Raw genomic sequence first — 15,929 nt, 5'->3', positions numbered from 1 at the left:
TAAACTTTTATTCTGCATTCATAATAACAACAAAGCTAGGTCCCAAATTGCGTGAGCTTAGCGAACAACTCCTGTGTAAACGAAATTCTCACCAAACCTCTATTAATATAAACACTTTTCTAACAAAAGTCCCTTTTTTTTCATTTACGACAGGTAAAGCGCGAAATCAAAAAGATAATCGTGTTATCCTATGATCTTTTTCAAATAATAACAATAAAAAAAAAAAAGTAACAATAAACAAATAATAAGGAAACAACACCCTAGAAATAAACAATTAGATGTGAAAACTACTGAGAAAAATTATTATTTTGAAACTCCTTGGTAGAATTCAGGCAAGTCACTGTTCAAAACAACACGTCGTTCGATACCGTCTTTGGTAATGATACCAATCCTTATGCAACCACCAGATCCACCATCACGAAAGATTGCCAATGCAACAGCTTTATATGAAAAAAAAAAAAAAAACAGAAAAAATGAATCAGTTTATAGAATGTCACTTATGATCTCTAGCTTGTGCTTATATTTTCTAGCTGCAATATTCATTATATTCATTACTCAGGAAACTTACCATGGATGACAAATTTGACACAATCTTCTTTACTCATTCCCTTTTTGAAATTGTAATCACAATGTCCATAGAGATAAGTACTACCAGATCCTCCGATGGTGAATGGTTGACGCACCAACATCCCTCCAATGGGAATTGAATACACCTAAAAAAGTAGGGCATAATAGGCATAATTGGTTCGAGAAAGCTTGCGTTTCTTTTTATTATATCAACTGAAATCATAGTTTGGAAGGGTCTCGGGCTCAGCCCACTCCTACCTCAGGTTTCCCCCTTTTCACAATTTGATGTTACCCAGCTCAAAATCAGCGTTTTACCTGTATTAACAAGGTTTTTCCTTATCAAGATGGCACTGAGAACCTCCCCCTTATTTTATACAGATTGCAAACTATGCTGACTCAAACTCATCCAAATGTCAAATTATACAAAATAATGTTGTATTGTATAATGTACAATAATACCTGACCACCATTTCGTTCATCCCATCCAGCGCAAATGATACCAGCACTTGCAGAGTCACGTTGCTCATAACATGCATTCTTAAACAAGTTGGCTGCTTCTTTAACTGATGCTTTGATACCTCTCTCTAAACTGAATTATATTTATGAATGTAGAGTATAAAACCTGCTGGTGAGAGTTCAGTGAAATTGAATGTATTTAAAGTTTTTGAAATTCAAATAAAAGAGAATCAATTTTGTATAATAATAGTAGTGTAAAATATTTTTGATAATATCTTTTACCAATAGAATAATTTCTGAGACAGAAAAAGTGGTAAATAGAATAAAATGAAAATTTATACCAGTAAGCATCAAGCTCATAACGGATTTTATCAGCAATAGCTTGAGTGTCAGCAGCTGACCCAGATCGACAGCAATAAATGTGACTGGTCACTGGTGTCAATTTATCTGTTACTCGATTTGCAACATAGGACCTTGAGAAGAAAAACAATCATTTCAAATTCTTAAAAACACTTTTATATCAAATCAATGATAATTTGAAAATTATGGTAATTTTTCTGCAAGTATTCATAGTTTAATTTTATATTAAAGAAAGCAATTTACATGAAACTGTGTCATCTGATTAAAATAACAAAAGCCCTGAAAAAGATTATCCAGTTTGCATGGACCTACCCTCTTGTTGTCCTAGAGTCTGCGCCAATAACAACACCACCATCAAACTCAACTGCCATAGTGGTTGTCTTAAAAGTAAATAAGATAATAGATTAAATTAAAATGTTTCTATGCAGCAAAAGTCTCATTGCTAATTCAGGAAATAGGGACATGTTTTTTAATTGTTTCGTTTTTGGCATTTTCAAAAAAGCTAAATTTTGATTGGGGTAACTTGGAGGTCCGAAATTTTCACAGGATGTTAGTAGTGATGATAGGACCCCAAAAAGTTCTTTTCCCAAAATTCTAGCTGTTGTAGGGGCCAGTTAGGAGCAAATTTTAGCATTTGTATGTGTTTCGGAAAATGATCTAAATCAGAGCTTAAAACCCAGGAAGTTGTCTATCTGACCAATGATTCTCATAGAGGGATGGCAACTAAAGCAGCCTATTGTTAAAAGGCCCACATTTTCCTATTGTAGGGCCCTTTTTAGAGCACTTTTTTAGCACCTATTTCCCCATTGACAATAAGTGCCAAAACACCAAAGTAAAAGGCTTGATTGGGTATAAGACTTCCATAACTTCTTTTGAAATAGTTGAATAATCAAGTTATTAACACCAATATAACACTTGAGCTGTTAAAGGGCCCGTTTGGAGCTAAATTTAGCATCTTTCCACTAAAAATACTGCAGCAGAATTACTAGTATGTTTCTAAACACCTAATTAAAAGGCTGGAGTGGGTGTAAAACCTTCATAACTTCCTTTGAAGTAGTTTAATAATCAAGTTATTAACACCAATAAAACATTTTAGCTGTTAAAGGGCCCGTTTGGAGCTAAATTTAGCATTTTCCACTGGAAATACTGCAATTTATTCTGCTTCTCTTACTAAAATTAACTTTACAACTAGTCTAATTTTTGCTAAATTCAGCTCATTTCGAGACCTAGGAACATAAAATAACCTCACGAAGTTCTGTTCAATTGTGTATCAAACATTAATGATAACTTATTTGATGTTCAAAACCTTTTCAGGGTCCAGAATCGAGCAAATATTTAACATTTTCCGTTAAAATGCTAAAATACTGCTCGTTTTTGGTCCATTTAACTATGACAAAGATCACAGAAAAGACTTTTTAAGCTTCGTGGATGATCCAAGCATCAAATAGCGCCTAAATGAGCTATGAAATAACAATAACCTTCGGGTTTTCAAATTTTAGAATAAAGACATGGCCTTCAAGAACTCTAAGTCCAGTCAATGCTAAATTTTTGCTCATAAAAGGACCTTGGAATGCTTTATATCGGCCAAATTTGGTTTTTCTATCTTTTTGAATGCCTCAAGTATGCATAATATCAATATCATAGTTCTTTTGTGTTTATCTTAACTGTGCTGGTGGATTAAAAAAAAGCCACACCCAATGCTAAAAACATGCTCATAATGGGACCATACAACCATTTTTAGTGATTGCTTATGTTGGTATATTGATCTTATAAGGTATAAAAAGGCATGTGCAAAGTATTAGAGTCATAGCAGAAAAATTGAGAGAGATACAAGCTTCTAAATCCAAATGCTAAGTATTTGCTCCTACTAAAATGCTAAGTATTGGCTCATTTTTGGACCGCACTTTGTTGAAGCATAAGTCATGACAGATTTAAGCTTTAGAAAAAATTCTTTTAAATTTTTAAAGTTTATCTTTTCCACGCAACCATCATCAGGGCATAATTTTAGTTCATTCATTATATTAGAAATGAATGATGATTTCCCAAGACCCCTAAAAACGAAACAATTAAAAAACAGTGACAAAAAGTGGCCCAAAAATTAGGCTATACCTTGGGTTTTTAAAACGTTTCCAGTACTCTTTGCTTGAGAAAAGTACTCACAAATTAAAGTTTTTCCAATTGTGAGGGAGTTTTGCAGGTGTTCTGCGGTGCTGGCTTTTTTAAACTTAGGCAAATCCTTGAACGACTCGTGAAATGCTTTTAAAACTTTTTGAAGATGGTAGACTTTAAATGTGACACATCATTTGTTTCTGACTGAAAATCTTTTGCTTGATTGTCAAATGATGACAGTGCCGTTATTATTTGTTACATCTGACAAATCTATGTTTGTAAGTACATATAGTTATAGTTATGATTCCCATTGAAGAATCATATTCTGGTTTTCATGTTACTAGATGCTCTTTTGGAGCTTTAGACTGCCTTCTTTGACCTGTAAATCTTTAGCAAATTTTAGTCAACCGTCAATAATATCTTGATATTATACCAAGTTAGCTTTGAAAAAGATAGTATCTACAGTTTAATTAACAAAGACAGTCCTATTTTGGAGAAAATTAGTGTTGTTTGAAAAAATAGTATTTATTTCTGCTTTGGCAAACTATACTACACTTCATCATGGTTATACAGCAATCTCAATCAAACAGAATCAATGGTCAAACAAAATCCAACTCAATAATCCTTTCAGAGAATGCGACAGTCTATTGAATAACAAATTACTGCAGCCCAATTTTAATCCAGACAGGGGTATTGACAGCTTTTTTCAGGTAATATTTTCCAAAAAAATCATTGAAGGTCTCCATTCCTATCCAGGGGTCATTGAAGATTTCCAGGGGTGTTTAAACGCTAGTGTGACTAAACTGACTATTATACAGTATAGACCTAACTCTTCATACAAAAATTACAGGAAATGCATATTTGGACTTTGTACCCTATGCTGCACGCAAACACTTAGGCTAAAGTCCTGCAAAAGCGGGACAAAAGTCAGTTTTTTGAAGTTTGCAAAAAAACGCCACATAGAAGATTTTTCAAATTCAGTATGTGGATAGAGCATTCTATTTTTCCTTTTTTTTTGCAAAAGTTCTAGGAATGAAAATAAAGGGATAATGATAATTGAATACTATCCACTGATGATCCACTGCACTATCGTAAAGCTAGAATCGCTTTGTGTCTCTTGGCTTGAGAAAATGATTGACAGATTAAAGTTTTTCACCCGCACGGGAGCTCGCAGGTGTTCTGCGAGCGTTCTTGGTTCAATCCTTGGACCGCGCTAAAATGGTAGACTTAGCTGTGACAGATCATTTTGATGGAAGTTGTTGGAATGTTTACAAGGCTCTTGATAGGGTGCGCACTCGTCAGGATTTTTGGCGCAACAAGGAAGAATTCACCTAAATGAACTTCAATGTATTAGTACTCACCTTTAAATCATTTAAAATCTTTTCATTCTTTTTTTAAATCAATCAGAAATTATCAGGGAAACAAATGAAAAAAACTGCATCTGAATATCTCTTTTCTTTCCGAAGATATTGATGTTTTTCGACGTCAAGGTGAAAAAACGATGATTTACGGCACCGGAAAATTCTTGACCCACATGGAAACAAATGGCTATCGCTAATGAGCTTGTTCATCTTTTCAATCACAGTTTTTTTTAGTAAACCAAGGGTAAGATTTGGCTACAATCTATCACATGCTGCTTTATTTGAAAATCTACAGAAGAAATTGCGATTTTTCAACAAGATTGCGAATTTTTTCATGTAAGTAGCATACACCATCTGAAAGCTAAAGTTTTTAGCTTTCTAGTGGTAAAATTTGTTCTTAGATATCTTGACTTACTTGACTTAAGTGAAGAAATAATACTAAATCTATCTGTTGAAGAAATAATACTAAAAATTTTGAATATAATACTATGTTTCTCATATAATATATAACAGCAGGCTGGCTCTCTAAGGCTCTAAAACAGCATCTAATACAGTCTAATAACATGAAAAACAGAATATGATTCTCCAATGGGAATCAAAACTATAGAGTGCACTTACAAACATCAATGTCAGATCTAACAAAATTAATAACGGCACTGTCATCATTGACAATAAAAGTAAGTAAAACAAAAGATTTTCTGTCAAGAGTAGGGTGGACAGGGCAAAAATTTTCCCCTTGATTTTTGAAAACTACACTAATTTTATTTGAAAGTCCTTACCTTTGTGAGAAAAATGAGGGGTCATTTATTAAATTTGGTTAATAAGTATTTCCAATATTAAGTATTCAAAACACATAAAATCACCTTTCTAAAGAATCGTCTGCTTACCCCGCGCCAGCAAGAAATAATTTTTCGAAAGCACCAAAAATGGCAGATGAAATCTAGCCTTCCTCTTCATGAGCGAGAGCTATCACGTCAGGCTGCAAACTTTCTGGAATAATGAGTCGTTCTTCTCGTAAAACGGCTTGTCGAATGCGTCCTGACAAGCTTGATCCCAGTGGAATGGAACTTTCTTACGCGTTAGATTTTGTAACGGTGCTGTAATGTCACTGTAAGTCTCTGGCTCTCCGAACATAAAGAGGGCGTTATATTGACACATCTGCAAGAAACTTTTTACTTTCGCTGCGTTGGTTGGTGGTGCGAGTCTGACGACAGTCTCTACTTTCGATGGATCTGCAGACATACCTTCACTGGAAAACTTATATCCAGACCAAATAACTTCTGGAGCACTTCATACACATTTCTCTTGTCTAAGTGTTAAGCCGAGGGATTGTAATCGATCAAGTAGAGCACTCAAATGGAGGTCATGCTCATGCTGGGTCTCTCCGTAAACTAGCAAATCGTCTTCAATCTGTTCCACACCAACAAGGTCTACAATACTTTGTCGCAAACGCTCGTGGAACTCTTGACTGGCAGGTCCAGCACCCATGACAAGACGCTTAAATCGGTAGATGCCATCGTGCGTGTAAAAGTTTGTAAGTTCTTTCGATTTCTCGCCGAGTGGCATTTGGTGAAATGAATGTTTCATGTCCAGCTTTGTGAATACTTTGGCCCCGTTAAGCTTGTGACGCAAGGTACAGTACGGGAATATGGCTTTCTTTGATGGCAATATTTGCGTGACGCATGTCTAAATTCATGCGTATCTGCCTGGATGGTTTCTTTGTAATGACAACGTTCGAGATCCAGTCGAGGTTAACACTTGGGTCTAATGGGCCTTCGATGATGTCATTGTCTCTAAGTTCTTTGAGATGGCTCGTGACTTGTTTTCTGAAAGCGAACGGTATCGGCCGCTCCTTCTGTATCATTGGTTTGATCGATCCGTCTATATCAAAGTTTATTTCTGATTTATTGAACTTGCCGATTCCCTCAAGGATAGGTTGATGCTTGTCGATGATTTCAGTCACTGAAGTTGGGACTTTCTCTGGTTCGTTGATGTGGTATACTGGCGTTTCTGGATCATTGGCGTCTCTGCGGCCTTCTGGGTGAATCTCCAAGACACCTAAGCTCTAATGATGCTTCTAAACCTAAGAGCGGTTCCGTGTGGTTTCCTTCAATCACGTAAATGAGTTGCTCGGCTGTTGCCCCACTGCTAGTGGTCAGTTCGATCTTTGCTCTACCCTTCACTCGCAGTAGGTCTTTAGTACCGTACGGGCGGAGCTTCACTTTCGATTTATACAGTCTTTTTCTGGGATCAGAGTCTTTCTGCATCCGGAGTCGACTCTCATTTTCAAACACGTACCATTGGCTTCCACATCAATCATTTCAATTTCATTTTGGTCATTCACCAGAGGGATGAAGTTCACAGTCAAAATGCGACCCATCAGTTGTTCATCGTCTGAATCACTCGATTCGTCCAGGGCATTAACATCTGTTTCTGGTGCACCAGGACATACGGCGATTTTGCAAAATGGTGCTTCTTCTTGCAATCATTGCAACGTTTCCCTTTTGCGGGACACTTTCCTTTTGAGTGGGCTTTCCGACGTTCATATCCGCAAAAGTCACAAATTTTTGGGGAACTTTCCGTTTGCTTTCCCCTACCGATCGAATCTCTTGTGATGTTCGGTTTCGGTGGGTCTGGTCTTCTTGGTCCTCTTCTACTGCCGATCCAGTTAACACTCTCTTGTTTCTCAATGTTTTGCACTTGTGTCAATGATGATTCTAGCGCTATTCCGTATTTAACGAAATCATCGAAATTTGCACCCTCCACGAGGGCATGGTTCCTGAGCTTATTGTTATTCGTCTGCATCGTCATAGCGTTGCGAGCGGCTTTTTTTGCAGTGTAGGTGGCGAAATTGCAGAGCTTTGCTTGATCCAAAACTTTTGTGTACCATTCGGTGAACGGCATCTGCCCTTGTGGCATCTCGTTAAATAGTTTAAATACCGGGTAAACTTTGTTTATTTGCCCCTTTACTAAGGAGTTTCTGATTTTGTCAATTGCGGCTGCGTATGTAACTTCTGTCGTCACCTTTCCTTCGTGCTCAAAAAACGTAATCATTTCGTCTCCACCCCAGAGTTGCAAAAGAGCTTTCTTTTTCTTATCTTCGTCAATGTCCTCCGTATCAAAAATCATGTTTGCTCTCTTGACATATTTATCGAACGAATTGAGGGCGGCACCCGCGTCTTTCGGGCGTTTGAAGGTTGGGAGGGCGGAAACAAGAGCGCCTCTGGCAGCCGAATTGGATTTGACTTATCGAGACAAAATGTGCATGGTTCGATTGGAAGCAAGCGTAGCTTGGAATTTTTCTCTGGAAACAACAAGAGTCTATTTCAGGTTGTTGATCATCTGGAACTGGGTAACATAAGTCTATTCGTCGCCAATGTAGTACCCACTTAGTCGAATTGCTTGGGGGGGGGGTCAACAAACAGGGAGTGACACAAATAATTGACCAGGTAAAGTTCAGCTCTTACAACTATTTCTTCTTCTTCAAGAAAGACGTCTGCACTCTCTGCCAAGCTTGCAACTAAGAGGCTTTTGCCTCGCTCAACATAAACCTATCAAGGTAGGTCACTACACCAGACATTCGCGTGTGTTCAGAGATCCCACTGGCATTTTTGAAAAAACATGCATGAAAAAATGCCAAAAAGAGCAGAAAAAAATGCTAAATAATGCTAATTTTAAATGGAAAAACATGAAAAACATGCTAAAAAGTAGAGTTATTAATCAACGAAGTCCCCGTGTTTCCCGTACCTAAAAACAGTGATGTAGACATGATGAGAAATCGATTAATAATTTTACCTTAGTTTCCCTGAATTTTCTGACTAATTAGATATATACTGTATAACTTGTACAGCTTGTACGATACAACACTCATACAGCAGTGTCAACAGTCTCTTTTTGCAAATTATGCTCTGGTGAAAATTGCCTCAATATCACAAACATAAGTAGAAATCATTTCACTTGGAATTTATTAATCAATCAAAGGCTGCAATTTAAAATGTAGCCCACCATGGTTGGACAATAGGAAAAGTTTATGATTTTCAAGATGCAAAAAAAGTGTCTTTTCAAGGGTGGAAAACTAAATAGAAAATAACTGATTGAAATGTAGGAAAAATATAACTAAGAATCAGAAAAATGTGCATAAGACAAATTTTAGCTTAGGGAGCCCTGTTCCTGAAAAAACCAAGGTTGACCCCAAAGGAGAAATATTTAAAAATCATGTATATCCAGACACTAGAATACAAGCTATAATGCAAGAGACATTTTAAAAATTGGTGCTTAAAAAAACTCTGTGTTTTGCCGAGGTCATGGACCTGTCTAAACCCTGGAAGAATAATGAGGTCGTTCAGTGACATGTAGTCTTGACAAAACTTCCAAATATTGGCTACTTGTTTTATAAAGTAGAGCTTGAACGGAGAAAAACATAGTGTGCGGAGGGATCTAAACCCCCTATTTTTATTTCATCCAAACCCCCCATTTTTTTCGGGAAATCTCCTACCTCCCTATAAAGCATTGGAAAAGATGGATCCCCCTGCCTGACACATCCTTGTTTTAACATTTCTGTCAATGGTATTTATTGAAAACTTAAGATGATATTTAACGTTGCCCACCATGGTTGGGCAAGTGAGAAAATTTTAGAATTTTGGGGGGCTGAAAGTGCTATTTTGAGCTATCTTTAATGAATCTGAATATCAGGACAGAGAAGAGACAATATAAACAAAATTCCCTAATGTTTCTCTGAAAAACATGCCAAAATGATCCAAAACATGCTAAAAACCATGAAAAATGCCAAATTTGCAAAAATCATGAAAATCATGAAAAACATGCCGAGTGGGATCTCTGTGTGTTCCACTACGGATTTTTTTCACATTTTGATTTAAAAGCCTACTTGGTGCAAAAGAGAGATCATGTATTTTTTAATACGCCGTTCATTAACTCAAATCAAATGACTATGGAGGTTCGGTTAACCTGATAACAGCTGTTCATAATTTTCTTACGTGCACGGTAAACCTCTGAAGGCACTTGAAAATTATACATCTTAGGAAAATAGTCCTCCCGCGGAAAATTTTACAACAAGAATCGTGTTGTGCGCCAGAAAGTCATAAACTGATACGGCGCCCTATTCGTAAACACAATCACGCAACTCTGTTGTCATCCCAAGTCCTTTTAGACGAATGCAGTTCTAACGATTTTGAGATAGCATATTCGTCAGATTGTATGTTTTCACCCATTCCTTTAGAGCTTCAGCGTGGTGGGTAGAAAACAACCACAATCTGATCTCAGGTTAGGTTCGGTGACACGTGTGTTTGCGTAGGGTAAAATGGCGAAATGCGAAAATCGATTTTGGCAAAATTTTTTTGAAAAATGACCCTACAACAATTCACACCTAACTCTTCATACAAAAATTACGGGAAACGCATGTTTGGACTTTGTACCCTATGCTGCACTCAAGCACTTAAGCCAAAGTCCCGCAAAGGCGGGACAAAAATCAGTTTTTTGAAGTTTGCAAAAAAACGCCACATAGAAGATCTTTCAAATTCAGTATGTGAATAGAGCAGTAAAAAATACAACTTTTCTATTTTTCCTTTTTTTTGCAAAAGTTCTAGGAATGAAAATAAAGGGATAATGATGATTGAATACTATCCATTGATGTCCCGCGGCACTATCGCAAAGCTAGAATCGCTTCGCGTACTCTTCGCTTGAGAAAATGATTGACAGATTGAAGTTTTCACCCGCGCAGGAGTTCGCGGAGTGTTCTCGGCTCAATCCTCGGACCGCGCTAAAAATGGTAGACTGAGCTGTGACAGATCATTTCGATGGAAGTTGTTGGAATGTTTACAAGGCTCTTGACAGAAAATCGTTTGTTTTATTGTCAATGATGATGACAGTGCGGTTATTAGTTTTGTTAGATCTGACAAATTGATGTTTGTAAGTGCACTTTATAGTTTTGATTCCCATTGAAGAATCATATTCTGGTTTTCATGTTATTAGATGCTGTTTTAGAGCTTTAGGTCTACACTGTACAAGATTTGACTATATCTTTTTATTCCATGAAGAGATTACTTTCAAATAAAAAATATATTGACAATGAATGGGTATATAAGCTTTCTAGAAATCCAAACATAAATTGCATAGCTTTTACCAAAAAATAGCACTTTAGGATCAGAAACACTCAAAACCCAGCTTTTTCCAATCTTCTTCGAGTTACAGGAATCAATTCCTTGATTGTTTTGATCTGATCTGATCTGGGTAAGAGAATTAAAGTTTCTAAGTAAAATCTTAATTATCACCCAAAAAAGTGACTTTTTATGTCCATATCTTTTGAATAGATAGTCCCAGCCTTATCCCTCCTTCAGTAAAGCTTCCTACTCTTTTGTCCTTCAGAAAAACCAAAAATATTGGCCTAAGTAGTATTTTTCTGAATTTTAATTACACAGATGGGGCCGCATGAGGAGTAAAAGTACATATTTATAAGGGGTCAAGTTATTGGAAAGACTTACTCCAGTTTTTACTTCACTATTCAACCAGTCAGGGTGAAGATCTGAAGAAATTTGGTCCATGATGTTCATTTTGTGAACTGCAGCGGCCGCCATCTTTGTATTTTCGAATTTTTGCTGATGCATGCTTTGCGAGCGTGTTTTTTGAAAAAGTCTTTGGTCTGCAAAATATTTTCTTTTTTCTTTTTTTCAGATTTACAGACAAATTTTGTTTTATTGCGTTAATAATATCATTTAATGATTTCCTATATGGTAACAATTTCATATTTTATAGTTACTTAATGTTCAAATTATGATTAATTTTCATTTAAAAGTAAACAAAGTTCTTTTTATCAAGTCTGTAGATTGCTACTAGTATCACCAGGGATTCCATTTTGAATTCCACTTTCGATTTCTTCAGAAAAATATCAAGGGAGGAGCGTTGCTCTAAAAGATAGCAAACAGCGCTTGAATTTTGAAGGTTGCTCTTCCAAACAAATTACGATCATGATGAGGTTTTGACAACCTTTTTCTACGAACCAGCTTAACATCAACAAATTTTGATGTCTTACATAACCGACGATAATTCGAGATCCTTTTTAGAATAAGATGTTAACCTTCAAAGGAAAATGTCAATAGCATCAAAACATTCTGATCGATTAGTTGGTAAGTATTTATTTTTGAAACTAAAAAGTAGCATAGCAATTGTTGTTAAATAATGGCCAGTCAGCATATACACCTTTCACATTTCATTCAGCCAGCTTATTTGCTAATGAGCAATTAGTTGCTGGTTTTAAGCAGCTAATAATGTTGTTAAATCATGACCAGTTTCTTCTTAAAAAACCAGACCAAATCAATCAAGATTCAATCAAATCTCAATCGAATATTACCGCAATTTTCAGATTCGATTGATATTCGATTGCGTTCGATTGATGTTCGATTGCGTTCAATTGCGTTCGATCCTCGATTTATTGACCCCCGGATTGTTCATCGCATAATTTCTACGGGAAATCGAAAGTAATTTCATTCGGCTTGTGATGTTTGAGAGCTTGGATGTTGGGAAGCTGCAAGAATAAAGCCAGACGATCTCAATCAAACGTAATCGACGATCGAACCAGCCAGTCGAACAACAATCGAACCAATCGAATATTACCCAGAATTTTGACGTTCAATACACCGTTTAGGAGTGTCGACTGCGCACGCGTCAATCCAATTTTCCATTGTTTTGATTTTAGCGACCACGGAAAATTCACTCTCCTCCGTAAAAAAACGGTAGGTAAACATCTGGTTCTCATAAGGAAACATAGCAGAAAAACGGTAGGTAAAGAACTCCTTTTGATCATAACTTCTTTTCCTCTTGATGAATTTTTGTGAAATTTTCAGGAGAGACTTATAAAATTATCATTGATATCATGTTCAAATATCTAAATCATTCTCTTTAAAGGAGAAAAAAAAAATTCACAATGTTTACATTCATCTAACCTTTCACAGTACTAAAGTGCACATTTTTACCTACCATTTTTACCGGCCTCTGCAATGGAGTACTGTGAAAATAGCGAGACTCCTAAACGGTGTATTGAGATTCGATTGCGTTCGACAATCGAATTTCAATCGGTCGATTGCGTTGGATTTGGTTCAACTGGTTCGATCGTCGATTCCGTTCGATTGAGATCGTCTGGACATAGTGTAGAAGATGGAAGAATTTTGCCGAACCTACAAATTCAGTACCTTAATTCCGTTAATTTCGCGCGCCTCTAATTTCGCGCCTCTAATTTTTGCGCCTTAAATTTTCACGCAGTTTGTAAAATAGATTATTCGTGCATCCTTTAATTTTCGCACATCTTGCAATTTCTGGGTTATTTTTTTAGTGTTTTTGACTATTTAAAATGAGTTTTACTCACTTTATTAAGTGTGTATTCAAACTAGATTTTACATCCCAGAGGCATTTTTATCATGAATCTAGGTTCCATTTTATTAAAAGAGACCTAAGATGAGATTTCTACACGTTTAGAACAATCACTAATTCCCGCACCTTTTATTTTCGCGCGGCTAAGTGCGCGAAAATAGGCCTATTTTGCGCGCCTTTTATTTTCGCGCACGTATTCTGCGCGAAATTAAAAGGCGCACAAAAATAAATGGAATTAAGGTATGTGAATAGAGTAGTAAAAAATGCATTTTTTCAATTTTAGTTTTTTTGCAAAAGTTCTAGGAATGAAAATGGGGAGGTCTAAAACGCCTAATACCTACTACTTAATACCTAATACTTACTACTTACTACCTAATCCGTTTGGATACTTTACAGGCCAGACAGGCCCTGGCTCTCCTTGCCTTCGCCTGTTCGAAATCTCTATTCTAAGAAAATTGGTTTCATGGAATTTGAATGTGTTATCCAAAAGAATATTTAAATATTTGCATTAAGTAAATATTTTCTTCGCCTCATATAAGTACAAAGCAAAAGGTCATTACCTTAGTTTTTCTTCCCTTTTCCTGCTCTTTCTAATGGCTTTGATTTAATTATAAGAACATGCGTAAATATCTAAAACAGTCATTCTTATATACCCCTGTCTCCTTTATAAAGATCTGAATGGCTAAAACGTTATTTAAAACGCTCTTTGAGATTAAATATAGGTCATTAATTGTATTATTTTTGTATTTATCTGCATCATATCGAGTATAGTGTCATACTACTTCTTGAGATAGGTTTGTAGGGCTTTATCATCTCAACTGATTCTTATAAATAAAACTAATATGAACGAGCAAGTGAAATATTATTCTCCTACAAAAAGTGTGTCTCGACAAAATGTGTGTAGTCTGTAAACTTTATAGAAAAAGCGCGGGAAAATAAAGTGACGAGAAAAAAAGAGAAAATATTTTCATGTCTTCAAAACGCTATATAACAAAAAATTGAAATTTTTTCAACACCAAATTTTCAGATTTGGTCAAATTTGGCATGCTGATTATTTTAAAGGTATTTTCGAGCAATCAATACAGTAAATATTAAGTTTTAGGTAGTAAGTATTAGGTAGTAGGTATTAGGCGTTTTAGACCTGCCCAAATGAAAATATAGGAATAATCATGAGCTAGCTCTAAAGCTCTAAAACAGCATCTAATAATATGAAAACCAGAATATGATTCTTCAATGGGTGGCATTATTATTTACCAATACGTCAAAGAGCCGACGAGATGTAGAGGAACAGACGATCCGTCTCTAGTAGACCTCATTCTAACCAGTGAATATAACCAAGTCAACAATCTCAAATATCTTAGTCCACTTGGAAAAGGTGACCACAGTGTACTTGTCTTTGACTTCAAGTGTTGTGCTGAGCAGAAGCCAAGTTGCCAAAAGTATTCCTACAATTCAGCTAACTTCCAGGGAATGCGACGCTTTCTTCGAGCGGCTAATTGGACGCAAGACTTTATCGTGACATCAAACGGAAAGACAGTATGTGAGCTCTGGGAACAGTTCAAAACTGATCTAAACGATCTAAAGAGCCGATTCGTCCCGCTAAAAGAAGTTGGAAATTCCTTCTGGAAGAAAAAAGGAAATATTCCGATAGGGGAAGATATTCGAAATGAAATCAGGATAAAAGATCGCCTACATAGGAAGTGGATTAATTCTTCGGATGCTGACAAGGAGTTCAATAGAGCAAAATATGTTTCGGCGCGAAACCGAGTCAACAGTATAATGAGACGCACGCGTAGAAACCATGAACGAGAAATTAGCAGATCGGCAAAGAACAACCCGAAGCGATTTTGGTCGCATGTAAGAAATCAATTGAAGTCGACAAGCCGAGTTGCATCTCTTCTGGAGTCGGAGGACAACAAAGAATCATTGAAGCATGAAGACATAGAAAAGGCAAATATCCTACAAAAGCAATTTTGTGGTGTATTTACGAATGAGCCAAACGGACAATTACCTTCATTTGATAAAAGAACAGATACGATGATCGATATCCCTGAAATTTCTCTAGAAACAATAATAAGACAGATCAAGCAGCTTGACCCCAGCAAATCATTTGGACCAGATGAGATTCATCCGTTGATGCTGAAGGAACTAGTTGACTTCGTTGCAGAACCGCTGAAGATAATTATGAACAAAACATTAGAAGATAGCGTATTACCTGAGGACTGGAAGATGGCGCATGTCACGCCAATCTACAAGAACAAGGGTGCTCACAACCTAGCCATAAACTACCGTCCAGTCAGTTTAACATCTATAGTATGCAAAATGATGGAGTCAGTGCTACGAAAAGCAATTATGGATCATCTTGTGGAAGAAAATCTTTTATCTGAAAAACAGTACGGTTTTATTGGTAAGCGATCAACAGTCACTCAACTTCTTTACTACATTGACCAATGTTGTGAAACGATGGCAGAAGGCAAAGTTGTCGATTGCATCTATTTTGATTTTGCAAAAGCGTTTGACACCGTCCCTCACAGGAGGTTAAAGAAAAAACTGGAATGTTACGGAGTAGGTGGAAGTCTACTAAACTGGATAACATCGTTTTTGTCAGATCGCAAGCAGCTGGTCAAAGTCAACTCAGCCAAATCAACAACTAACCCTGTCATAAGTGGGATTCCTCAAGGAAGTGTACTTGGACCT

The 15,929-nt window shown here is 36.5% G+C and overlaps 2 protein-coding genes across 2 annotated transcripts in view; one reads left to right on the top strand and one right to left on the bottom strand.

Moving 5' to 3' along the window:
- Positions 1–175: 175 nt before the first annotated feature.
- Positions 176–11,481, bottom strand: LOC136802731 (proteasome subunit beta type-6-like). Its single transcript, XM_067059481.1, has 6 exons — positions 11,351–11,481; positions 1,696–1,763; positions 1,365–1,496; positions 1,027–1,156; positions 569–713; positions 176–440 (listed from the first exon to the last, which is right to left on the bottom strand). The coding sequence occupies exons 1-6, from the start codon at positions 11,471–11,473 to the stop codon at positions 304–306; spliced, it is 735 nt and encodes a 244-aa protein (XP_066915582.1). The 5' UTR covers positions 11,474–11,481; the 3' UTR covers positions 176–303.
- A 264-nt stretch (positions 11,482–11,745) lies between these two features.
- Positions 11,746–15,929, top strand: part of LOC136802741 (uncharacterized) — a 30,902-nt gene continuing 26,718 nt past the window's right edge. Inside the window, exon 1 of the mRNA XM_067059492.1 lies at positions 11,746–11,992. Within this exon, the coding sequence (XP_066915593.1) occupies positions 11,956–11,992 (37 nt within the window). The 5' untranslated portion in view covers positions 11,746–11,955. The remainder of the gene's footprint in view (positions 11,993–15,929) is intronic.

The sequence above is a fragment of the Clytia hemisphaerica genome, unplaced genomic scaffold, assembly GCF_902728285.1.
Source record: "Clytia hemisphaerica strain Z4C2 unplaced genomic scaffold, Clytia hemisphaerica genome assembly, whole genome shotgun sequence".
Lineage (NCBI taxonomy): Eukaryota > Metazoa > Cnidaria > Hydrozoa > Leptothecata > Clytiidae > Clytia > Clytia hemisphaerica.
Note: the sequence above shows the minus strand (reverse complement) of the source record. Positions and strands in the feature narration are given on the sequence as shown.

Excerpts from the sequence above, each read along its gene's own strand:
- LOC136802731 (XM_067059481.1), bottom strand. The coding sequence starts at position 11,473 with ATGCATCAGCAAAAATTCGAAAATACAAAGATGGCGGCCGCTGCAGTT. Across the intron at positions 1,764-11,350 it reads ATAGTGAAGTAAAAACTGGA|ACAACCACTATGGCAGTTGA; the intron begins GTAAGTCTTTCC and ends TTTACTTTTAAG. Across the intron at positions 441-568 it reads TGTCAAATTTGTCATCCATG|CTGTTGCATTGGCAATCTTT; the intron begins GTAAGTTTCCTG and ends TTTCATATAAAG.